This window comes from Rhinolophus sinicus, linkage group LG07 (assembly GCF_036562045.2).
Source record: "Rhinolophus sinicus isolate RSC01 linkage group LG07, ASM3656204v1, whole genome shotgun sequence".
Lineage (NCBI taxonomy): Eukaryota > Metazoa > Chordata > Mammalia > Chiroptera > Rhinolophidae > Rhinolophus > Rhinolophus sinicus.
In genome coordinates, this window is record NC_133757.1 from 39,880,270 (window position 1) to 39,908,132 (window position 27,863).

Consider the following 27,863-nt stretch of genomic DNA (forward strand, 5'->3'; position numbering starts at 1 on the left):
CTGGTAATTTTAATTTGTCAGCTAGAACAGCAAAGGCATGTGCTACATAGAAATCATTATAAAGCACAGCGTAGCACATGCCTCTGCTCTTCTGATAATAATTTACAGTATAGGATACATTATATAGTATAGACTATGACATAGAGTACATAAGACAGATGATAATCCCAAGAGATGACCACAAGAGATCACATCCATGGAAACACAGAAGAAATGTATTTCTACTAGAGGAAAAAAACAACATTTCCCCTAAAGGCTGATTAAAATTATTCATAGCTAAACAAAATACAGAGTAAAGTCCCCAACATTTAATCATCCTGGGTATATCCAAAACAAAGGGGGAAAGTTTTATGATGACGTTCAATTTCTCCGTCTTAATTAAAATATGGACTTGATATCCCAGATCTGAAGTTTATTTCTAGTCTAGGGCTAAGCACAACACGTACTCCATTGTGGAAATCCACTTCTTTACTCTTGAGGTTTGAAATAAACCTGAAAATGCACTTAGTCCTTAACTTGGAGAGAATGTATGCCTTGGACCTCATTTTAAAGAGGTTCAGTTACTACAGACCCCAAAGATTCTTGGAGGGTGCAGCAAGCCACCCTCTCAGGGAATGCAGATCAGACTACCCTTCTCTCTCTGGCACTAGATCACTACCTCCACCTGTGGCCACAGCTAAACCCTGGGGGTCACAGCGTGAGTACCAATCTCTCCTTAGGGGCCTGTGAACAAATACAAGAGTGAAGCTGTTTAAATCACTGACTATCACTGTCAAGGCCAAGACCAATGGGATTTCTCACAATACCAACGACTGTGAGAATTTCATTTGGTTAATTCTTGATTAACAAGCACCAGTAACAAGTACTTAATGTGCCAAGGACTTAAACAAAAATGTTCCAAAGCTTTACCTTGACAGAACTGGCTAATGACTATCCTAGGAATTAAAAAAACAGGTGAACTTGGACACAAAATGCTTTTAAACTGCGAAGGAAAGAGGAGTCTTTAGATAATATTGCATCTGAATTCTGAAGATAAATGGTAAGAACAGATGACTCTGGATATGTATACAATAGTCAACCCTTGGGAATGGAACATTTTGTTTTCTTTTAGCTAGAAGGGATAGAGAAGATTTTTTAGGAGCATTATTCGTAGTTTTGGAAAACCCAATTAACATTCCTCCCTTCGACATATAGGTCGGTATAAGAATAACACAAAAAACAAAAGCCAAATAGATCAGTTTAAAACAAACCCTAACTTCTTCTCAAATCTCACATTCCCATCGCCATTTCATTCTCAGGTACAATGACGATGCTGTAACAATTCTGAGGGTGATTTAAGAACCAGTCAGCACGGATACACAGAAAAATACACGACACTGTGGTCAGCCTCTTGTAATTGATCTTAGGGAAAATAAAATTTCAGGACACTAGAGTGGGGAAAAAGCATTCGGGGGAATCTTTGCGATGGATTAACTGATACTTTTGCCTGACACACCAACCTGAGTGGACTGATCGTGGCTGCCCACTGTCCAGGTGTCGGAGTATAAGGACCAGTCTGAAGTCCCACAGCAAGAACTGTGACCGAATACCAATGTTTGCCAAGGGCAATAGACAAATGGATTGTGCACTGTTACTTTCTACCTTTTGTACCTTTTTAAATGTACCATTCCTGATTTTAGTGTGTCCTCTGTTTAAAAATGGAAAACTTGGGCTCAAAGAAGTTAATTAAGTTATTTCAAAGTCATACAACTAGTTTAGAAGTTATTTCAAGGTCACACCCAAGGCTGAATTGGGTGTGCTACCAAGTCTCTAACTCCATACCTATATCAATAAATCTAGTTGGGGGAAGATAGGTTCACATGAGGTTGCTAATAATTCAAAAAAGAAAAATGCTATTGTGCGTTCTGAAGAACCCTTGAAAGAGAAGTTTTAGTTCCATAGCAACACTGTCTCAGGAACTTTCACAGAAACTATCCTGCGGTTAAAAACACATTCTTCCCCCCTTTGCAAAAGGAACCTAACATTTCCTGCCTATAAATCAGTACAACACAACATATCTCCTGAAAGTTTATTAATTGCGGTTAAAAAAAGAGAAAGTGTGTGAGAGAGTGAGCAGGTGCTACCAGACCTGTCAAAGCTTACTTCAGAAATGAAGTCTCCACTGTGGGAAGGAAAAGCTGAAAAATATTTTTCACTTATATTCCTCAGGGCATCTTAAAGCTTGAAAGAACAGTTGTTATGAGGGAAAACAATGTGTAGTGAGAGCTACAGATTCTTACCTGCTCTAATGTAAGCTGTTTAGAAATGGTATCATTCTCCAGTTTTTTAATTTTCTTCATCAGTTTGTTGACCTGGAATTCCTGCTCCTGCTCGAGATGCTGTTCTAATTCAGCTTTCTCATGCTGCAACTGGAAAATGGAAAAAAACAAACAAAACAAAACACAGACGTGGAAATCAAGACACTCAAAAGTCACGGAAACAATGGCTCCGAAAAGCTGATTACAGTAAGAGACATCATCGCAAAAATTAGATTACTCATTTCTGCTCATATATTCAAATGTATACTTAGTAACCTGTTCCTAAGTGGTTCCCTAACTTATAACCAAAAATTATAGTGCAAATACACAGGCACTTGATCTTAGCCAAAAGGCCGAGAAATGATAGGGCAAATACATAAGAGTATTAAACCATGATTAAACACAGATTTCCATTTTTAAAAATGTAAATAGTTGTCTGTAGAGAGGAATTGGGAGGCTAGGGAATGAAGGGAGGAAACTTACTTTTCTACATAAAACATCCTTTGGTACTTTTTTAAATTTTATACCATAGGCATAAAAATTAATAAAAAAGAAACATTGTACTGTCAGTTTTTATTAAATGAATTACAGTTTACTCAGATTTATATAATGTGTGTAGAGAGGGAAGAGATGTTACAAAGACAAAAAATATTTAGTAAATTATTCCGAATGCTATTTCCCAATGTACTAGCAAGCATGCTTCAGCAAAAAACAGTACAATTCGTCATCTTCCTATAAGGAGATGGTACATCACACTTTCTGTATCTTTTCTAAAAACCAAGGGGGAATCCTCTTATTTATGCAATTAAAAGATTATGGTGCCACTGCAAGAGAATATTAAAAAAAAAAAAAAAAAATTTTACTCCAACCTTTAAAACCAAAAGGGAATAAAAGAAATCCAGTAGACCCACAACAAGCAGGGTTTTCATTAATAATTATGCATTGTCTGCAACATCTCCATTGGGGTTTTTTTTGCTGATCCAGAGCAGGGACTAGAAGAAACAATACAGACGGGGGCTAATACTTCCAGAACCAAGGAGAGATTGCATAAAAGTTATTAAAACAATGAAGCACACCCTGTTTTATTTGGTTTAAATTGACAGCGCTGCCTAGTTTTACCTTCAAAACCATTGCTTCAGGCAGATGCTATTTAACAGGCTCTTCACATGTGTTAGGGAGGCATGATCTAACATTTTATTCTAACAAAATTGGTTACTAGATCTAGGCAATTCAGCTGGAAAGCAGCAGAGCTTGAGACCCACAACCTGCTCTGAACCCCAAACCTGTGTTCTCCCACTGGATCCTGAGCAAACCTAAGAGGGATGGACTCCAGCCTACACCACTAATGTCCAGTGCACCCTTGGCGTTTAGAAAGTCAAATGATTAAACAGAAAATAATGACCCTTGGAGGCTCACCCAGGGGATGCTATCTATGTCTTTTTGCAAACTCTGCATATGGTATGATGGGCAACAGAGAACTCATCAGGGCCTGACCAAACTCAAAATCACTACCTAACCCTCTCCACATCTGACACATTTACTGCTCTGAAAGCACATATCTGATTTAAAAAAAACAAACAAAAAAAGTTTAAAATCTGACATTGTCTTCTAACACTGGAAATGTTGACTAAACAGATGCTGTTTTTTCTCCAACTGTTTTTGATGTGCAACTCCAAAAAAAAGCTGGTCAACCTTGCAGGGACGCAGAAAAAAGCAGATGTGAGGAGGTGCTTACCGTGACAAGTCTATTTTTAACAAGCTCTTTAAAACTCAAGATCAAGCAGTAATTAAAAGAACTAAAAAGAATGGACAGAGAAAAAGAAGAATTCCTGGCATTACAAACACAAAAGACCCAAATGGGAAAAATACGACTTACGAGGAAAAAATAGCAAAACACGTACATATTCACCTAAAGTTTTAGTCTATAAACATTTGCTATGTGTCTTCCATCTTTGGATACTATGCTAATGGTAGGTGAACTCTATGGTTCACCCCTGCCCTAAAATAGTTGATCAACACTAAACTTAAATGGTATCTATTGGTTTTAGAAAAATGAACTCCAGTCTTACAACCTTTAAACCACTTGCATAAAGTTTTTTAAATAGTAGCTCTATTTTCCTCCAATGTTTTTAATTGCTGTCATTTTTATGTGAAAGAACTCCCCCCTTTCCTCTTTATTTATTATTTTTAGCATTATTTTTCTGTATTGAAGTAAATTAAAGGATGCAATCTAACACTGAAAAATCTCTTCCCCACCAAGCAGCATTTGTCAGAGAATGTTAATCTGAGAAAAGGGCAGGTCCTTATTGGCTTACAGGAAAATAGTCATATTGAGACAAATGCTCTAATACTGTCAATATCTATCAAGAAAATCTATCAAAGCTCTCAATTTGAAGAGGTTTTTATCCTTTCAAGAGCTATACCCTAAAGAAAATTTGACAGTAAAGCTGTTGTTACCAAAACTCAAGTAAGGTCTCTAACTCATTTGGAAAATAGCAAGTCATCCTGAGATCTAACTCTGTTTTCCAAAGATTAACCATTTTCATCATCCCCAAAAGACAGCTGAATATGCCATCTCTCAGGTGAAATGAATTTAGAAGCAGGACATAAAGTTTCTGAGTAGAACACTTAGAAACAGACAATACACTTCTTCCTGGGAACAAAGAATCCAGCAATAAAAAGAGAAACAGAGAGAAAAACAGAAACAACATCCCCCCACCCCTCATCAAAAAAAATCATGAGACAAATTAAGATAAACAAGAACGGGGCCGAGCAGGGCAAGGGGTCTTGAGGAACTAATAACCACAGAGTTTGCCTCATAACAGTTTGCCTGAGAAAAATTCAGAAGTTATTTGTGTTCTAAATAAATACCCTGTAAATCCAAGCCATTTGGTCCAACAGGGCTTAAACCAATACCCTGAATCCACGTATTTTACGCAGTAGCTCATGACCCCATCACCAAAAACCCTAGAAGGAAACCTGGTTTAGGCTGGCCCACGACTGACTATCAGAAATAAACTTCACTTTCATCTCATCTCTGAGTAGCATCTTCAATACGGGCATAAAACTCAATGCATAATTTTAAACTTCTAATCAAAGGTCTTAATGCTTTATGAGCAATTTTACATCTTCCAAGGTCAGACATCCTGAACTGGAACTATTTTTTTTTTTCTAATTCAAACTAAGAAGTAAGTTGTCCGGCAAATTCCATTACTGTGTTTGAAATAAAACTCATGTGTTTGCCTTAAATATGTCTGAAGCAAAATGCTTAAAGTTTTCAAAATCAGAATTCTCTGTAACTATACTTTTTATAAAGTGAATCTCAAAGATTATAGAATAGTCTTAAAACTCTTATTTGTGCAATGTATTGTTAACATTAACAAAAAAGAAAACCCTGTGGAACTGAAATCACATTATATAAAGATCCACGGCAGTACTATACATGTCCATTGGAATTAGGATTACATAAATAAAGCTTTGTTTCTTAGGATTCAGCAGGAATATGTATTAACATAACTGAAAAAGCCATAAGCAAAAATACAACTATAAACCTGTAGAACTCTGAGGACTAAAACTTGAGCATTTTCTTATTGGATCCACCAATTACATGTGGAGCCCCAAAACCCATTAAAAAAAAAAATACGAGGACAACATGAATTTGAGCTAAAACAGGCTATACCTAAGCATCATTCAATTATCAACAATCATTGTCTTCCTTACAATTTACTAAGGCTTCTGGAGCCCTTTCAGTGACCCACTCCTCTTTTATATAAGAGACTCAAGAACTCTTCACTACGTGATTTTTATTTTGGGCAACATTCTAACAGGTAGAAGCAATGAAAACCGTTCACCTGAGAGAATCCCCACAGGCACACATGTAGGTTGGCTGTTGAGCCAGGCCAGCGTGCAGTGGGCGTGCCAGATCCCAGCCTGGGTGACGGGTGTGAGTCTAGGCTGTTGGCAACGCAGCCCATGCCAAGTGAGGCAAGCCTTCCGGCCACCAGCCTCAGGACCCAGCTTTCCAAACTTGAGATACTCCCACCCCTCTTTTCACTAGTCAACACTGATATTTCTCTGTGTGTTAACCACAGTCCTGCAATCTACACCCCTGGTTTACTGACACCTTCCAAGGACTACAGCTGTCTGCATTGGACCAAATAAAGGCCATACAGGACATAACTACATTAAGTCACCGGATTGACAACAATTATAATAGTATTAAAATGAGCTTTGGAAAAAAGTTCAAAACGATCTCTCAAAACCCAACTTTTCAGTTTTTCCACTGAGCAGCCTGAGCAAAGGCAGCCTCCCGCCTCAAACGCACTAAGTCACCACTAAATGCCTTGTGGGCCCACACTTCTTCCCACCTCCTCTCCTCTTCTTACGGGTACCATTATTCTCAGCCAACACCTCACAGCTCATCAGTTACCAAATGGCGTGAAGTCAGCGTGCTTAACAGCTGTCAAACACACCCTCTTCTTTCTGTGCTCAGAGCCCGCAGTCTAGTGCAGGTCTGTCATTCCTCTTCACTGGGCCACTGTCAAAGCCCCCTCCTAACCGATCTCCCCAGGTCTAGTGTAGGTCATCCTAGCAGACAAACCCTACTGCTTCAACACCCTGCTCAAAACCCTTCAATGACTGCCGATGCCTCGCAGACTAAGTCCAAGCCCGTTAGCATATCGTTCACGTCCCTCTGCCTCCCAGTCCCTATGCAAGCTTCCCACGTTTTCAGCGTGCCATTTGCACACTCAGTCCAAGTGACAGTCTAAGGCTGGTCAACACAAATGTCTTCAGGGTCCAGGCATCTAGCAAATAAAGAATGGATGGGTCTAAGCACAGGGAGTGGCAGCAACCCCGGTTACAGGGAAAGCCTGTAAGTTTTGGAAATGGAACCCACCACGCTGGCCAAACACTTCTGGAGACCACACTGGTCCAGGGGCTCACAGACTGCAAGCTCTGCTACTCATACTGACCCACTCTAACACAAGCTGCAGCTCACTTCCTGCCACCATCCATCCCCCTGGCCACACTGTGCCCTCTGCCTCGAGTCCCTGAATCCCTCCAACTTACTGAAACTGGGGGAGGGCTCGCCTTCGCACATGCCCTCAGCATAGGGGATGCCCCTCCTCCTGTATGCTGTGACAAGCACATGGGGCTTGGTCTGCATGTTAATGTCAAGGTTACGGTGTTTTTCACAGCCTTTCTATTAGTTACTTGGAAAAGCAGTGAACGCGTCAAGGCACTAGTTATTACGTACCAAGACCTTTATGTACATCATTATACTTAATCACCATTCTTTTTGGTAGATATTATCGTCCACATTTTACAAAGGATGAAATCACAGCTTAGAGAGGTAAAGTAACTTGCCCAGTCACACAGCTGGTAAGAGGTAGATCCAGGGTTAAAACCTAGGTCTCCAGCGTCAAAGCTTTCGCCCCTGCCCTGATGTGCGCTGAGACCCTCACACACCGGGGTCCATTCTCAATCACCTTTACAGGAGTGCACGCACTACAAAGAACAGTGACCAGGACTTACTCAAGAGCATCTAGAAAAGACTTATCTATGCAAATACTGACTGAGTAAATGGTAATATCCTCACTTCCTGTACACTGCTTCCCCCTGGATTACGCCTCAGAATGAGCAAAACAAGTACGGAAGTATAAGGATCCCATTAGTGTAAATACTCATATATAGTACTCTCAGGTGACCATCGCCCGTATCAAGAAATATAACACTGTCAGCTTCTCCAAAGCCCCGTGTGTCCCTTCCTGATCATAGCCCCGTATCTGTTAGAGGTAATCACTCTCCTGATTCTTAAGGTATGTGCTTCCTTGCATCTTTTTCTTAAAATAAATTTTCCTGCCTATGGATTTATTTCTAAACATTAGTTTTGATTTTGCATTCTTTTTGTCTAACTTCTGCTAACTGGACTTGTGTTTTCAGTCACCCATGCTATTAAGTCTGTGATTTGTATTTTTATTGCCTTGTAGTATCCAATCGGATGAGTATATCACAATTTATCCATTCTATGGATGATGGGTGTTTGGGTCATTATGAAATATATCCAGGAGTGGAACTGCTGGGTATACACGATGAGTATCTTCACTAGGTACTGCTAAATTGGTTTCAAAACGGTTGTAACCATTTCCATTCTGACAGTGGTGCATGAGAATTCTGCAGTATTATCTTGTTGTGCTTTATCCCATCTTTCCTGATTATTAATGGGGTTGTGTACTTTTTCACTTGTTTACTGACCATTTGGCTATCTGCTTGTGTGAAGAGTCTGTTTAAAGCCTCTTGCCTTTTTTTCTTCTGGGTTGTCTGTTTTTCTTACTGATTTGTAGTTTTGTGTCAGTTATGTATGTTACAAATATCTTCTCACACTCTGGTTTGTCCTTGCATTCTCTTTGCATGACTTCCTATGATCTGTCTTTGGTTCTATTCTCTAAGCATTAATTAATGACAACACTGCCAAATTTCTATCTCTAACCCAGGCTCCTCTGTTGAGACTCTCTGTCCAGCTTGTTATTTGTTATCTCCATTTGGATGTCTAGACATCTTGCCTGAACTTCTGACCTTCTCACTCCAAGTCTACTTCACTTGCTCTCTTTCCCATCATCAATGATGTAACTCTAGCCTTCTAGTCATTGAAACCAAAACCTCTAAGTCTTCCTTGATTCTGTCTTGCTCACACCCACTTCTAATCCACCCTCAAATCCCATAGGATAGTCCTTTAAAATGCACCTGGAAACGAGGGTTACCATCTTCACTACTACCATCCTGAAACAATCCACACCACCTCTCGATGTGGATTATAGAATATCCTTGCTTCCACGTTGGCCCCTACTCCATAATCTCTTCTCAACATAGCAATCAAAGCAAGATCAATTCACTACTTTGCTCAACATCCCCCCTCCCCCTGCCCTCCCAGTGGTTCCCTTCTCAGAGTGAAAGCCGAAGTCCTGAGCGTGGCTGGAAAAGCTCCACATGATCTGCATGCTGACTTCAAACCCCCAGACCCTAAACCCTCCCCTCCCAATCTCATCTCTTACACCCCGCAGCCCTCCCAGAGACTCTACTCCAACTACACTGGCCTCTCTGCTGCTCCTCCTAGATGGCAGGCACAATCCTACCTCTAGGCCTTAGTAAGTTCTTGTTCTCTCTGACTCCAATGCTTTTCCCTCAGAAATCCACAACTAGCTTCCTCTTCTCCAAGATTTTGCTCTGATACTACCTCAATGAGTAACTCATTTAAAATTTCAACAGCCCCCATTTATAGTATTCCATTTTTTTCTGTAGCACTTACTACATTCTCGTGGTTTTTGATGTTATCTTTCAAGTTTTCACATTTAACTGGTTATTGCTGATATACAGAAATACATCATACATTTTTATGGATAAAACTCTTAATTTTATTTACCTGTAAGTTCTTTAACATTTTCCCAATTACCCAACCATAAATAAGCGGCAAATTTAATCCCCCTTTTTCAATCCTTGTATCTTTTCTTTTTTTTGTGCTTTTCTGTACTGGCTAGGAATCTACAACAATGATGAACAGAAGTATATATAGCAGACATCCTTGTCTTGTTCTTGATTTTATAAGGAAAGTCATTAACTTATCATAATTAAACACAATATTTGGTAGTCTTTTTGTAGACACTATTTTAATACATTTAAGTTCTATTCTTGGTTCACTATGATCTTTTAAATTGTTACATTTTATCAAGTTCTTTTCATCCATTATGATCATGATTTCATTTTTTTATTCCACGAATGTGGCAAATTATACTTACAAATTTTCCATTGTCAAACTAACCTTGAATTCCTTGTGTAAGTGCATTATCCTTTTAATGGTCATGACGCATTATCCTTTTAATATATTGTTGGATTCATTTTCCTTGTATTTAAAATTTTTGCTCATGATTAATATTTCACTATAATTTCCCTTTCTTGAACTGTACTTGTTAAGTCTGAGCATTATGTTAGCCTTAAAATAGTTGGGAAGCATATATATATATATATGTATGAGGTCAGACAATTAGTTCGTGAACTTATTGCACCAATGATGCTAACATTTTTTGATACTGGAGGGATTATTCATTATGAATTTGTACCAACTGGGCAAACAGTTAACCAAGTTTACTATTTGGAAGTGCTGAAAAGGCTGCATGAAAAAGTTACACGACCTGAACTTTTCACCAACAATTCATGGCTCTTGCATCATGACAATGAACCAGCCTACACGGCACTGTCTATGAGGGAGTTTTTAGCCAGTAAACAAATAACTATTATTGGAACAGCCTCCCTACTCACCTGATCTGGCCCCCAGTGACTTCTTTCTTTACCCAAAGATAAAGGAAGTACTGAAAGGAGGACATTTTGATGACATTCTGGACATCAAGGGTAATACGACGACAGCTCTGATGGCCATTCCATAAAAAACGTTCCAAAATTGCTTTGAAGGGTGGACTAGGTGCTGGTGTCAGCACATAGCTTCCCAAGGGGAATACTTCGAAGGTGACTGTAGTGATATTCAGCAATGACGTATGTGGCACTTTTTCTAGAATGAGTTTACAAACTAAAGTGTCCAACTCTGTGTGTGTGTGTGTGTGTGTGTGTGTGTGTGTGTGTATGCATGTGTATATGCAGAGGGTACCAAAAACATGTATACACATTTTAAGAAAGGAAAAAACTGTATTAAAATTGTAATACTCAATATATACCAATAACAAAAGATGACTACAAGTCATGTTTGACTTCTGCAATTAAAGAGGTGCCCCAAAGTGGTTACCATCAGCATCCAGACACTTCTGATTACAGCGAACTACTGCTTGAGCAACGTTAACCAGAGTGTTAACATCTCAAAATGTGTATAAATTTTTTTGGCATCCCCTCTGGTATATATACATATATATACATGAAGACAGAAGCAGGATATAACTCTGTATTTTATATTTCTGTATAACACACACACTCTCTCTCTCTCTCCATATATAAATATGTATAAATATATATATATATATATATATATATATATATATATATATATATATATAAAATCCCTCTGAAATATATATATATATGTACACACACACACACACACACACACACACACACATTTCTTTTTCTTAATAGTTTACAGAAGATTGGAATTATTTCATCATTAAACGTTTGGTATAAGTCTTAGTGAAACCATTTGAGACTGGAATTCTTTTTCTAGGAAGCTACTGATCACTGACTCAATTTCTCTAATGGTGAGAAAACTCATGTTTTCTATTTCTTCCTCCTTCAGGTGTAGAAAGGAATGCTTTTCTAAGAAATTGTCCATTTCACCTAAAATTTCAAATGTATTGCCATTTATTGTTCATAGGTTATTAACTTACGTTTTGAATGTTTGTAAGAAGAGTTGTGAGACATTTCCAGTTTCATAACAAAGTTTCAAGTTCACCTTTTAAATCTTTTTATGTAGTAAGCACGGCTGCTTTGTAGTCCATGTCTGATAATTGTAATATCTAAGGTATCTGTCAAGTCCATTTCTGTTGGGTTCTTTCTACTGGTTTACCATTCATAAAATCTCATATATCCATCTATCCGATTCTTCTTGTGTGTTGGACAATGTACCTTAAATTTTAATTGTAGAAAAAACGTGTGGCCTAAGATGGAGGTATCTTCCTGCAGAAAACTGCATTCTCTTCTGCCAGGCACCATCTAGTCTGAATCACCCATATGATGCATGCAAAGCTTGCACGCTCTTATCCTGAAGGTCTAGCTCTTTATGATTTCAGCTTGAAGTGGGGTGATTTATCATTGTCTCCACCTTTGGTCAGACCTCAGATTTGACTTCTATAACCCCAGCTCCACACAACTACCAAAAGGACAACTCAAGTTTCTCAACTGATTCTTAATGAATAGCAAATACTCTCAGGACAAAAGCCACCCTGGGTGCTGGGGTCCTCTCTCAGGTCCCATGCTCTCCCAAATCTCAGTCTAATAGTTATTCACTATCTTGTTAGTTCTTTAATGCTTTCAATAAAAAATTTAAAAGTATTTTGTTTACCTTTTCATTCATCCTCTGTGAGATTTGTCTGAATTATCGAATCTGTCATTTTCTAGAGAGGAAGGCACATATACTGTGTTTCCCCAAAAATAAGACCGGGTCTTTTATTAATTTTTGCTCCAAAAGATGCATTAAGGCTTATGTTCAGGGGATGTCACCCTGAAAAATCATGCTAGGGCTTATTTTCCGGTTAGGTCTTATTTTCAGGGAAACACAGTAAGTTCTACAAGGGAGAAAGAGGTCCTTTCAGGAAATTCATAATTTTTAAATGTACTTCCTTGTCGGCATTACCAAGGACCAGAGGTCATGCCTTCACTTCTGAGCAGATGGCTCAAGCACATCATCAGGCTTTCCATCCACTCAGATACAGGGCTGTGGTTGAGTTTCCTAACTTCCAATAGCATGACGCTACTTCAGGTATTCACATCTTGAAAGAAGTCTGGTTAGGAAGAAGACTAGAAAAAGATGCTTCACAAATAAGATGAAGTCCTTTAGGCTCTGGAGTCAGCCTACTGCACTGAAAATTCATTTTGTAAAAACTAACAGCTTCTTCTGAGGCACAGAGAAATGTTTAGCCCAAGAAAGAACTCATTCTAAGCTATTATTGTAAATTAAAATTAAAAGCCTCATCTTTCTTATCTAGTTTACAAATAAAGAGAAAAGAGGAAGGTGAAGACAACAGCAGGATATAACTCTGTATTTTAAGGTACATACTCACTGAGCTGAGCGTAGTTCACATTTTGAAAATAAAAATAAAAAAGAACCTACTCCCAAAATACAAAACATTGCAACATCTGTAACTGCAAAGTTTTACAAGCATTTGAAATGCATTTCTAAGGATTGCATTGGAAGTACCCTTCAATAACCAAGATTCATCTTTTCAACTAGAAATAAAATGCTCACCGTTACGCTGGTGAATAACTCAACCTCTCACCCCAGCTTCATCTGATTATTTTTACTTTCATTTCCCTTTTACTGTTAATGTCTCTCTACCTGCATTTTCTCACATTTTGTCAAAAGTCAGCACGGGAAGCTTCTAAGCCCCTGCTGTTGCCCTTCCATTTTGGGGAGTCTGCTGGTACATCAAATCTAACCACAATGTCAACACACATACACACACTTTGAAAGAAACTCAATGATTCCTTCAGACTAAAGAACTGCATCAACATTATTGTATTTTCTAATCATAATACAAATTAATGTTGGACTGAGAGATTTCTGGCCTGCTAACAGGAAAATTCTGGTTTATAATTTGGCCTCTAGTGGTTGCAGCATTTAAAATGCATTAAAAACATCCTGGGAGCTCCTTGCAGATGTATCACAAATACAGTATATAAGCCCCTTGCTCCATGAAAAGAAGCAAGGAACAGACAAAGCCTAGGGTCAGACAATTTGAAATGAAAAACGCCATTCAATCTCTCTCTCTCTCTCTCAGTCCCAACTGCAGCCCTGAAAAACTAAAAGCCAAGAGGGCCGCTGATGTAGCCACCTTAATGAAGTACATATTTCAAGGTCTCTTCTCCCTGGCCATGGGGAGAACCAAGTTTTCATCTGAATGGATGCAATGGCAGTCTTAGTCCAGGTGCCCTTGAAATTAACAGAGTAACGTACATATTTATCTCCGTGACGTGATTTTACTGCCTGCACAAACAAAATCACTTCAGTGCCATCTTAATGACCTGGGTAACTCGGAGGGGAAAAAAGGCAGCCTCAGATTCTGGTGGACACGCTTGAGAAGGGTACTGGAAGTTTGCGCTCACTTCTGATACCTGCAGACATGCCTGCGACCCAGAGACACAGCCTTTCTGGGGTTAGGGATGTGCACGCTCCAGCAAACCAAATCTATTAAGATGATACTGGAAGGGAAACTGCTTCTCTAGAATTGAAGTGAGGAGAGGGAGAAGGCAAATTAAGTGATAAGCCTTTGTCTAGATGAACAGGTAGATGTGGGACTTGTTGAAATTATTCCTCCCAGTTTTGTTCCTGTGCTGACAGAGATGAAAGAATAACGCTGTTGTATGATCTCCTTCTGAACTGCTCAGTATAAATCATGCGGTAGTGGCAGCTTCAGCAGTGTTTTTGCCCACAACTTCCTTTCTTTCCTCTATATATCTATCATCTTTCCATAGATGCTAGGAAACTTGAACTACTTTAATTCCAGGAGGCATTCTAACCTCAGGGACCAAGCTTTAATAATAAAAAATAAATCCATGCCACTTAATAAGAGATCTGGAAAACTTTTATTCTTAAGTACTTTTAATAATCGGTAAGAATGTGCCCCTCCATAAGAATATGAGCATAATAATTTCTATTATAGGTATTGTGGCATTATTTTCTGAGGACCAGACCCAATTTCAAATGTGAACCAAAATTAGAATACTGCAAACCTATTTGTTATCTTAAGGTCTGAAATTTAAAAGCTGGATTACACTGAAAAGAATCAGAAATATATGTAATACCCAGTAATCTTATCTCAAGTCTGTTCCAGGACTTTAAAAACAGAAAAAAAGTATTAACTTTTGGCAGTGGTTTTGGTTGAGAAGAGTGTAGGCAACAATTGAACAGGATTTCCCAAAGAGCAAGAAGTGAACTTATTGCATCAGGTTTACAGAAAGGCAAGTGAGAAAATCCACAACTGCTAAAACCATTATCTATCTCAGTAATGACAGGTGTTCTAGTTGGCATTGGTGATTGGTGGCTAACAGTTAGCCAGGGGAATTAGGAACAATAAAAAATGAAAAAAAAAAAAGGTTTTAAGTCAGTGAAATGAATATCAAGAATGACAAGACAGTTAATCCAGTCACTAGGGAATTCTGAGTATACTAGTTATTAATGATTTGGGCAGTCCAGAATCCTCTATCGCCTGCAAATGAGCCTGCTCTGCAGGGAGCTTCAGTGTATTGCTGTCCATGACAAACAGATACAGCAGGACTCTGAGCTCTCAAAGTTAGTGACACAGAAAGAGGAGTTAAAAAGTAGGTATAAAACAAGCATCAGAAAGTTGAAATTTCCTCTTTAGGAAGTAAGATACAGTAGTTCCCCCCTGACCTGTGGTTTTGCTTTCCATAGTTTCAGTTACCTGCGGTCAACTGTGGTCCAAAAATATTAAATGGAAAATTCCAGAAATAAACAATTCGCAAGTTTTAAATTGTGCATTTTTCTGAGTAGTATGATGAAATCTTGCACCATCCTGCCCTGTCCAGCCTGGCACAGAAATCATTTCTTTGTCCAGTGGATACATGCTGTATACACTACCTACCCATTAGTCACTTAGTAGTCATCTTGATTATCAAACTGTCTATCGCTGTACTGCAGTTCTTGTGTTCAAGTAACCCTTTACTTAATAACTGGCCCCAAAACGCAAGAGTCATGATGCTGGCAATTGGTGCATGCCAAAGAGAAGCCGTAAAGTGCTTCCTTTAAGTGAAAAGGTATGTAGGTATGTATAGGAAAAAGCATAGTATATGTAAGGTTCAGTACTGCCTGCAGTTTCAGGCATCTACTGGGAGTCTTGGAACATATTCCCCATGGATCAGGGAGAACTACCATATTTTCTAATTACAAAAGTAATTCCGGTTGCTTTTTCAAAATTAGAAGGAAAGAGGCCAAGAAAATTAACCTAACCTGTAAGCTCAGCATGCAAGTATACTTACAGCTAACATTTGGAGAACAGCTTTTTAGACTTAAATAAATAAATAAATAAATAAATAAATAAATAAATAAATATATATATATATATATATATATATATATATATATATAATGACATATAAACACTGTAAATTTAAGGTGTACAACATCTTGATTTGATACATTTATATATTGTAATAGGATTGTCATTATAGTGATAGAATCTCTAGTGCATAATTACAATTTCTTTTTGTGGTGGGAATAAGTAAGATTTAGTCTCTTAGCAAATTGGATGACTATTATACAATAATGTTTTCTATATTCACTATACTGCATTACTTTTTATTTAATGTACATGTTATATATCAAATTCTGACAAAGTTTGCTCACAAACCATTTCTTGTAAATTTTAATTACAAATTATGATTAAACTACCATGTGTTTCCCCAAAAATAAGACCTAGCTGGACAATCAGCTCGAATGCGTCTTTTGGAGCAAAAATTAATATCAGACCCGGTCTTATTTTACTGTAATGTAAGACCCGGTCTTATATAACATAAGGGAAACACGGTACAAGCTCTCTTTAATGCACTGCGGGTAAGAATTAAGTTCTGATGTAGGCTAGGCTTGTACTAAACTTACAAAAGTACAAGAAGCTTCTTCATTGGACAATTTCTCATTAGTCATGTAATCAATCCCACAGTCTGCGCTCAGAAAGATACAGATTTTTTCAGGTAAGAGTTTTCATGTAATGAAGATATAATTTTGTGTCTTTTGGATATAAACAAAAGGGAGAAAAGTTGTATGTTCTTTTTGTGTGATGTGTGTGTGTGTTTACATGAGCACTACCATATATGGAGCTGTTTAAGCTATCTCCCAAACTTGACCTTCTTAAAAAGGCAAAGGGATTTCCTCACCTATACTTAAAGTAACTTGATTCAGTTTTTAAAGGTATTAGATACCAGCTCAGCCATAGCAGATGGGAAGGGAAGTGTCTCCATAACAAAAATCTCATTTTGTTCTCAGGCTCAAAGAATTCCTTTGAAATGCACATAAAAGCAATGTCCAATCACTATGAGAGACATTAGCCAAAGCATAATGACAAAACCAAAATTGTTCTATAAATAGCCTCTGAGTGGCCTTTGGGTGAGAAATGCTCAACACTTTGATGGTGAACAGGTCAATTCACTCATTTGTCTATCGGTAACACCTGCAGTACAGTTTCTCTTAGCAGGCTTTTCATAACAAAATCCTATCCAGAAGCAAACATCCTAGAGAGCCATATTAAAGTAATTACACAGTTGGAAAAGTCTATTGGTACCAATTACTCTAAAAATCTTCCAGATGGAGAGCAGTTCTTCCACACTGGGTGGCAGAAAATGTGAGCCTTTAACAAAGGACTGGTTGAAACCCTTAAGGGAATGTGTACGGGAATCCTGGAGGATGGCTAATGTAGGCCCACAGACCTTCTTCCCTGCAGCAATCTGAGACCTCTCCAACAGGCCAACAATTGAAGAGGGCTTCTTGGTTATTTCCACAAAATGGCATGCAGTGATACCTGATGTCTAAAGTAAGAGATCATCTATTATGCCATGAAACAACATAGCTCTAGGACTTGCCCGAGACCTCAACCCAAACTTCCTGCCACCGTCCCCTTTCAAAAGCCGAAGAACCAGGAGCGGGAAATGAGGAGTTATTGTTTAATGGGCACAGTGTTTGAAAAAGTTCTGGGGATGGTTAGTGTGATGGTTGTACAACAATGTGACTGTATTTAATGCCACTGTATTATACATTCAAAAATGGCAAATCTTCTGTATACCCTACTACTATATATACACATATACATATACATATACGTACATATATACATACATATATACATATATGGATATATATGTGTACACACACACACACACACACACACACACACACACACACACATCTCCTAAGAACCAAGCTAGGATTCATGAGAGATTATTTCAGAGACATGCTGACCGTTCAATTGTCCAGATTCTACAAGTTAGATCACTGACGAGTTACAGACTCACCTAGAGCTCTCCGAACAGTAGAATCACACCTTTGTACCATACCCTTTGTTTTGAGGAGGGCAAACACAGGTCATGGTCACATGAAGACTAGTGCTACACAGTATATACTACTTCCAACGAAAATAGTTGACTGTGTTGTGCAATTTACATATTATTCAGTCTCTTTAGAAAGATCCAATGCCCCTCAAAAATTTAATTTTTTAATACACGAAATTTTTTTTTATCCTGACCAAATAAAACGATTATTTTAAGAGGTATGAAAGAAAACCACTATATTTCTCCTGGTTGTAGCTGTATTTATAGCATGCTCAGAGCTTAAATTTTAAATTTATACTCTCTTACGCCAAGTGCATTACTATAAGGTTGGTGCAAAAGTCACTGCAGTTTAAAAGGTTAAAAAAGAAATTGCAAAAACTGCAATTACTTGTGCACCAACCTCATACAACTATCTTCCTCTTCTGCTGCACATGGCTCTCATATTTTTGCTCCTATTTAGTATGCTACTCAATGTCCTTTGAAAGCAGGTGGGTTGTGATGATAAGTGAATGAGAAGCTGACTATAAACTACACACTGCAGAAGCACTCATGATGAAGATGAGTCCTTACAGAGCAAAGGGGCATCACCTGGCTGGGTTTTCATTGCTTTATACTGTACTTTGGTCAAAGACTCCAACTACTAACAACCATGCAAGTTGAAAACAAAAAAGGTTTCCTGCAGTGTTAAATATGAGGGCACCTGATTACACAGTAAACTCAGAACAAACCATACTTTCATCCCTTTAGTTCTATTAAGTTGGTGCAAAGGTAACTGCGGTTTAAAAGGTTAAATATAACTGCAAAAACTGCCATTACTTTTGCACCAACCTAATAGAAGCAACATAAAGAGTAAGTTGTCTCATGCTGCCAAGGTGAGATACACTCAAAGGCCAAACCAACCTCCCTCGTTTTTTCTCAAACTCAATGCACATGAATAAACAAAAAGTGTCTACACAGAAATTCCTCCATAAATCTTTGCTAGACACTAATGCCTGGGTACCTCTCTTCTTCACATTTCAACAGCTGCCATATAAATCAAATATGGGGCAAGACTGTAATGGTGTCTTTATTCAGTAATCAGGTAGAAAAATGAGAATAAAACAAAGATGGAGTAACAGTTGCCAGGACCACTGTCTCTCTGGTCTTACCACTAAAGTTTCTATACAAAAGCTCTGGTCTTCTGTTAGAAGACCATTTTGATTGATGGTAAGAATTTAGGAAGATTTTCAAAAGCCTCGAATATCCTTTTATTATAACCTCACTGAATTACGTATGTGAACCAAATTAATGGAATTTTTAGTGATGCCAGTGAAGAGGAAGTAGAGGGGGTGTTTCCACCTCTCACAGCCATCTGACAAAATGGTACCAGCGGTCCTCCGGGGAGAATTTAATACCCGGTCATCACTCTGGACAAGCTGTGTTAGATGACGAAAACACAATATCCTACGTATTCTTAAGTTCATGCTAAGTAACCCACAAAACGTTTGTCCTAAACAAATTTTACTTTTCTACTTTACAGATAAGCTCTGAGGAAAACAAAAAAAAGAGGGGGAAGAGTCTTTGAACTAGAATAATCAAACCTTCCTATATGTTTTGTGTGGTGTCTTCTATATACGATTAGTGATTAATGTTAAGTTTGAATAGTTCTTTGGTATTGTTCAGTAACATATTACTTACCCACTTGAATATGATTGTATACGATTTTAACCACAGATCACAGATATCTTTTATGCCCACCCCCCCAACACAAAACGTACATATTTCACTTTTTATCCTCCTATTTTAGTGCAAAGGACCCACTTCTGGCTGCCAAAAATGTTTACATATTCATTACAAATTCAACATAAAAGGAGAAAGAAATCTCATATTTGGTGTTAATCCTGTATTTCCAAAATACTACATATACCATTTACTCCCATGCTGCGGCCTCAAGCTCATCAGCAATTTCTTGAAACGCTCAGGGTATAAACTATCTTACCTTACCTAAGCAGATGAGCTACGGAACCAACAGTCTTGAGTATCACACTGCTGCCATCTTTACACGGTATTTTTAATCTCCAAAGAACATTAGCTACAACCTCATCAGCAAATGTTTTGAGCAAAGTTCTCTACCAAAGTCATTTTTTTCCTAGAGAGGAAAACAGGCAGGGAAGATGAGAGGGGAGAAAAGATAATTTACCTGCATCAATTTTCTGGAGAGCTCATTAGTGAGGAACTCTTCTTCCTTCTCGTAATTTACAGCAAGGGTTTCTTTCTCCTTCTGCAAAGCCTGAATTTTCTTGAATAAAGTATTACTGATGAATTCTTCTTCCTGCTCAGCCCTGGCTTGCTGTTAAAAAAAAATTAAAAGGGAACAAACAAACAAACAAAAAAACACGTGTTAAGGAAACAGGAAATTTACTAATTGAAATATAGTTCTTATTTCCAGAGAGAACACCCATTTTAATTAGAGTTCTATTTTTAACTTGAACCAACACACCCCAAGAAGCACAAAACAGAGGTGGAACTTAGCAGCAACCATGAAAGCCAGTCCTAGTATTACTCCAAAGGGCCTCCCTGCACTATGTATGGTCCATTTTCTTAAAGGGATAGTTCAAAGAAATTAACAAAGATTGTTTTACAGTTTTTAGAAGCAATCCCAAGTCAATCACCAGAATACAGAAAGCTCCTCATTATATGGCAGGTAAGTCCAATTCTGGGGTAGGTGCATCAATTCCTAACTCTCTGCAAAAGTCACCACATCTCAAAATTTATAGAGCAGATCCTCACATAACATCATTTTGTTCAATATCGTTTCATGTTGATGAGATGCTGTAGGAATGTAACTCTTGTTTACATCAACTAGCCTGTGGTGAAACTGGTTTCATTATGTTATTTGGCTGCAGTTCCAAGAACCTACCATGTTTCTCCGAAAAGAAGACCTAGCCGGACCATCAGCTCTAATGCGTCTTTTGGAGCAAAAATTAATATAAGACCTGGTCTTATTTTACTATAAGACTGGATATGATAGGATATGATATGATATGATATGATATGATTGATATAATGTAATATAATATCAGGTCTTATATCAGATTGGGTATAATATAATATATCGGGTCTTATATAAGATCTGGTCTTATATTAATTTTTGCTCCAAAAGACGCATTAAAGCTGATGGTCCATCTAGGTTTTATTTTTGGGGAAACACGGTATCCACAATGTTAAATGAGGACTTACTGTAATTAAAATGCCTAGGCAACCTTTTTTTACTGGAGCAGAGAAATTCAACTCACTTAAAAAAGTAATATCATGTCACGTCTAGTGCAAAAGACCCACTTCTGCACTAGAAAAGGTTTGGGTTCGTCATTATAAAAGCACTACATGAATTCATTTACATGTTCATTGAGTAGTTACTGGAAGGAAATAAACCAAATGGCTAAAAAGTAGTTATGGCACAGTAGCAGGAATCTAGGGGGTGAAGAGTAAGGGTGGGTGAAAGGAGTTTTTAATTTTATTTATTTCCCTACTGGGAATTTTTTGGAGGTGAGGGCAAGGACAGGCATTACTGAATTTTAAAAACAGATCAAAAGGGGATCAGGCATAATTCAATGCAGATGAAAATATTCTTCTGTAGGTCCCTCCCCCTAACTATATATTAACAGAATAAACAGAAAAACCAACCATCCTTGAAGGAAATTAATCTTTTCAGAAAGTACTTGTTTCAAATGGACTCAACTCTATTCAAAGCACTTTTTAAACCACAACATTTTGATGCATTAATCTCGAATAATGCATTCCTATGTCATCTGCCAAGTCAAGGGCGGGAGAGCTACATCAATTCCAAGCCCCAGGCACCTGTCACTTATAATAATACAAGAGAGCCAGAGGGCAGGAGACAAAAGGGCACCTGCATTAAGCAATTACCACCTTTGATTGTAAAAGATCTGCCAACCACTCCCAACTCAGGTAGTTTAGATTTCTGTACACTAGCTTCCCCAACACCTACACCCTAGTAGGTATGACTTCTGGGCTGGGGGTTGGGGGTGTCCATCCTCCCTTCTCTCCATCTCAGTGGCCTAGAGGAAGTACGCCAGTCCCTGGAACTGCTTGCCAAACAATTCTACAAAAGAGAGCCACATGTAGTACTTAGACAGAAAAACACAGCTACAGAAAAAGTGGAAACTTTGGGACTAGGTCCAGCACTCCGGTTCTTTAAGAAACCATTTGGAACAGGCCAGGAGAGCTGAGCAATTAAGAACACATCACAGCTAATAAATTTTTATGACCAGCAAAGAGCATCCAGTGAGCAGTCCCCTAGCTCCCCAGTGGTTCCCTTACACACTGTGTATTTTGTTAGCACTTCTCGAGGTCTAACGCTTTCCGCTATGGTCAAGGCAAACTGCTGAGGATTGGTGCTGTGCCTCCCCCTTTAAATTAATCCCCACTCGTCTTCAAAATTCACTTACTTCAAGATCTCATACTAGAGTAATGGGCAGAAATCCAAAGGACTTACTGAAAGCATATTTGACACATACAACCAAGCCCGCAATATGTTCAAGCTACCTGCTTTTCTGGTTTTGACGGACAAAGTCCTGTATGATTTAAATTCTGATTATTCTAAAAGTTACAGAACAAAAAAAGGTAGCCAAGAACTGTGATGCTTTTGATGGCAACTCGGCACTTAGAATCCAAAAGGGTGTGTGCCATGAATTAATTTCATTATCAAGTCAGACTCAACTTCCTGCAAGCTACCAGACATTCACTGTTTTAGACTGGTAAATTTAATCACAAGCAATAAAAGAGAACCAGACTCACAGGCTCACCACATCACCTTCCCTTTGCACTGGGGCCTAGAAGTGAGGAGTTGACAATAAGAGGCTAGGCCCAAGGCGTTTGTTCATGTAACTTCTACCCAGCCCATCCCCCATTTCATCTAGTCATTAAGTTACAAGGACAACAGATTTCAGTATAATATAAAAAAGAACATTAGAGAAGAAGTAGATTAGTGGCTGTTAGGGGTGGGGAATGAGGAATGAATGCTGATGAGTAGAGTTTCTTCTTGGGATGATGAAAATTTCTGGAATTAGATGCTAAATTTATACAACCTTGTGACTATAACTAAAAACCACTGAGCTGTATACTTGAAAAGGGTGAATTTTATGGTATACGAATTATATCTCAATTAAGAAAAAGAACTCTGATAATTAGCAGGGTCAATATTTCACAGAACACTTGGTTTCCTTTGCAGTCTTTTCCAGTGTTAAAAAGAAAACAGACTCAAAATGGAGCCATTTGTCATAAGCCCCACCAAGACTTAATTCCTAACCTAACTGCAGTCTCAGCCTCTCCCAGGAAAGTAATTTTAACCCTATAAGTCTTGATTTTCCTGGTCAGGGCTAGTGAAGTAATCTGCCTGATAAAACCCCCTGCCTCCAGTAAGGTAACCCTGCTGGAAATAATCCATTCTTTTAACTTCCTTGTCCCACCCTCTTTCTGCCTATAAAAACCTTCCATTTCACACAACTCCTGGGAACAGCTTTCTATTTACTAGATGGGTACTGCCCAATCCATCAATCATTCAATAAAGCCTATTAGATATTTAAATGTACTTGGTTAAACTTTTATTCTTAACACCAGAGAAAGTAGCACATTTTAAAAAGATGGGGACAGGGAGATGTTGAAGAGAGCTAGGCTAGATATGCGCTATAAGTACCTTCCAAAGTAAGGGATGTGTCACCTGTCGTGAGATGCAGAGGCCGTAGCAAACAAAATTATTCACCACTTTGGAATAGCAACCGAATTCTAGGCAAAGCCCACTAGTAGAAAACACAACTCTCAGGTACCATGAATAGCATGAGGAACTGTTCTGCAGAAGCTGGTTAAAGCCTATCCCACTTAACAGGTTAACAGGCCTAATATTTTATTAAAGGCCTCCATTAGCTAAGTTTTTGCTACTTCTTAGTTCTCATTGGGGGCTCTTATTCTGCCTCCCACAACATCCCCTGAACAACCCCAGAAAACCCATCCATCTGGAGAACAAAATTCCACATCCCCAAAACATAAAACCCTAGTTCACCCTTTTTCCAATTGGCCACAGATCATTTTAGGAATTAACACATAAATGAGGACAAAAGACAAGATGCTGTAGCCAATTATAGCCTCAGAGAACATTGTTTTAAAAGATCAGATAAGGTGCACTGACGACCATGGATGAACTTAATTATCAGAAAAGCATCACAGAAAAGCAGTTAGTACCCACTTTGGTTTCTCCCTGCAGCTTTCTCCCCATTCTTTGTGCATCATCATCTCAATCTTACTCTTTAGTCTTGGCTTTTTCTTCCCCTAACTTCAAAAGAGAACTTTTTATTTAAGCCTTAAAATAAATTACCTTTGCAATTTATTCCCCCTAGGAAGCCAAGAGCCAGACAGAAAGTGGCCTAGAAGCAAAGAAGCAAGCCCCAGGAGCAATTTGCACCAGCCACCTCAAAATAGGCTACTTTATGAAATCTCATCAGTTTTATCAATATAGTTCCCTTTTTATCTGAAATGCTAAAAAAAAAAAAAAATCTCAGCACACCTAAGCACATCCAAATTCAAAATTAAAGCTGTATCTCAGAGGCTAAATATATGAATCAAGGTTTACACCTATAACTCCGTAAACTCTCAAAGGAATGTATGAACAAAAACATTAGGAACTCGGAAGGATGAAAAACCTTAGTGTTTTGTATGTTTGCAGATTGAAGATTGGAAAAATCTGGGGGAAATAAAAAATATTGTGATTATATTTTCATGTTCAATATGGTTCTAGCTTTTATGCTTAGAAATGGAGTGAATCTGGTATAACCTTATTCACTTATTAGTGTCTGCTACTTTGCCCCTCACCCAGCAGTAATCACTCCATGTCTGCCCATGTGAGGACTAGAATATAAAACATCTCTCCATCATTCTTTCCCCATATTACCAAAAGTCCAATATATTTAAAAAAAGGGGGGGGTAACAAAAGAGAAATTGGGGGTGGGGCAGGAGAAATATACCAATTCCTCTGGAAAAAATAAACACCAAAACAAATTGTTAGAGAAAATGATTTTCTTCTGACTCACCACTTATTTAGGCAACCATAATCTAAATGAGCACAATTTTCTGCAGATAAGGAAAACACAGTTCATTCTGACCCACTGCTATTATGGCCAAGGCACAACTTCCACAGTAGATTCCAATGTGATTGTGTAGTGTTTCTGTTCTCTATTAGTGGCATTTGGAGATCAAAGGTTACTACAGAAAGAAGAATTCAAAAACTCTCAACAATCGCACTCACTGATGAGGAGAAAATCCAAGTTCCAAAACCAAAATTATGTAAGATGATGCAATTCATGATCTGTCAAGCCTAAGGAAAAGGACCGTTTTCCACAGCAAGAAGCACAGGCAGTATCGATTTGGTAGCAGTCATACATAAAGGATACAATCAAGAAAGTTAAAGTGACTACCGAGATGACACATTCGCATGTTTTTAAAAATTCCTTTTGATTGCTGACTTGTTTTAATAACCAAAAAAATCAAAAAACTAAGATACCTTGAAGCTCTGATGCATAAGAATCCAGGTAGGAGCTATGTATTGTTTTAATGACTTAAATTTAGGAATATATTTAAATGCATTATTCTAATTATTTAAATTTACTACTCTGTTGACTAGTCACAATCCACATGTTAATTATCTTAATATCTCAATTTTAAAACAGCATCTGATGCCAAATTGTTACAATAGCGGGAACCACCCAACACAAGCCAGGTAACTGAACAAAAACCCTGTTGTTTCTCCACTATCATTTAGGAGCACCACTGCACTATCGATTGTTCTAGGTGATGCTCAGAGTTCACTAGAACTCATGACTGATGGCTGGCACCTCTTAATGGATTAGCTCAGAACTCATACCCATGAGTTTACTACCATAAACCACTCTCCTGCACCGTCTAACATTTAAGTGTCAGGGGTGGGTGGCAGGTGATGCATTCGTTTATTCTATTACAAGAACCAAGAGAGGATTTCAATTACATGCCTGAGAATTACAATTCTCTGTTTAGTAGGTGGAAGCACTAGGTTATTTTGTGATTCCTCCACATAGTGCCTGCTATCTTACAGTACAAGCAATTAATCATGATTAGCCCTCACAACTGTGCTGTTCTAGTCCAGATACCATGCCTAGGCCATTGTCACAGGACTGCGGAGCAAGAGAGAAAACAGCAACAAAGGGTGACTTTCAGGACAAAAAAAGAACTCAGAGAATCCTGACATCAAAAAGGACCCTAACTTTTATCAAGCTGCTGTGCCTTTCAAAAGACCAGTCCTCCCCACCCATCTACAGTAGACCCACACATACTCCTCTGTGCATGTTCTACTACACAGGACCAGAACACAGCTCTACATACACACCTCCCACCACGTGAATTCAACACCACCCAAACTGGTCCACACCCAGTTCGAGAAGATGAGTCTACTGGCCACTTACTTGGATGCAGTGCAATGAGAAATTGCTACAGAAGCAGCTAAGTGTTTACACGGGATCATGGGACAGTGACAGAGAACCAGTCCACTGGCCACACTTTAAATAACACTGGATTGGGGGAGGTTCATCTACACCATCAGATTCTGGGGTCGGACTGCCTGGTTTACCAGGTGGCTGTGCTCACCTCCAGCTATGTGACCTCAAGGGAGTCATGGGACCTTTCTGGGCCATTGCGTTCTCCTCTGTAAAGTGAAAAATAATGGCACCCACCTCCTTCTAGACTGGTTATGAAGATAAATTCCAATAATTCACATAAAGAGCTTAGGATGCCTTGCATGAGTAAGCACTCAAAAGATACTTATAGAAAGGCTTGGGGAGGGAGCACGTACAGGAGGATTAATAAGAAAACAAAGGCTTCTGTAGTCTCCCTTTATTTAATTAAAAGGGGAAATGGACATAATTATGGTACACTCATGGGAAAAAATATAGTGGAACACCGAAAATAATATGGTTCGCATATACTTTCATGAAAAGATGTCCACCAACAAATGATTAAGTGAAACACCAAAGCTGAATGTGTGTGTGTGTGTGTGTGTGTGTGTGTGTGTGTGTGTGTGTGGAGAGACAGAGAGAGAGAGAGAGAGAGAGTTCATGTTAAGCACCCCAACAAAAAATACACATCAAGGACACAAAACCACTATGAGTAAGAAACCATCAATTCAGGATTCCACTCATATACACTAACTACCCTACCCTCACAATCTGCAAAGGCTTTAGATATTCCAAGTCTTATAAAATATAAAACACTTTTATCTAAAACAGTACAAAGAAATAAAAGATGATGAATGAGCTGCAAGAGACTCATTCTTGCAGCTCATTTTCAGAAAAAGAAAACAGAACTTCTTGAAATAAATACCTAAATTCATCTTGCACTTTGTATTTCAACAGCAAATTCCACACAGCTGAATAAAAAAGTAAGGACTGAAAGAAAAACCTAAGAATAAATCCAAAATGCAGCACAGAGAAACAAGATGGAAAATGTGAAAGATATCAATAGACATAGGGAAGGAAATAAAAAGATTTAACACACTTCGTACTAAAGACTAAGAAGGATAGCAAAGAGAAAACGAGGGGACAATATCTGAAGCGATGATGGCTGAAAATATCCAATCTTCATCTGTACAAACATATACAATCAGAGAATATCCCAGAACTAATGAAATGCATGAATTTATAAATACAGGAAGCACAAAGAAGGAAGGAATCCATGCCTAGACACATTTTAATCAAACTGCACATTAAGACAAAATCT

At 38.3% G+C, this 27,863-nt stretch overlaps 1 protein-coding gene across 1 annotated transcript in view; it reads right to left on the minus strand.

The window, feature by feature from the left end:
• Positions 1-27,863, minus strand: part of CCDC6 (coiled-coil domain containing 6) — a 108,996-nt gene that overhangs the window by 38,283 nt on the left and 42,850 nt on the right. Inside the window, exons 2-3 of the mRNA XM_019731822.2 lie at positions 20,248-20,397; positions 2,280-2,408 (exon numbers count right to left, since the gene is read on the minus strand). Of these exons, the coding sequence (XP_019587381.2) occupies positions 2,280-2,408; positions 20,248-20,397 (279 nt within the window). The remainder of the gene's footprint in view (positions 1-2,279; positions 2,409-20,247; positions 20,398-27,863) is intronic.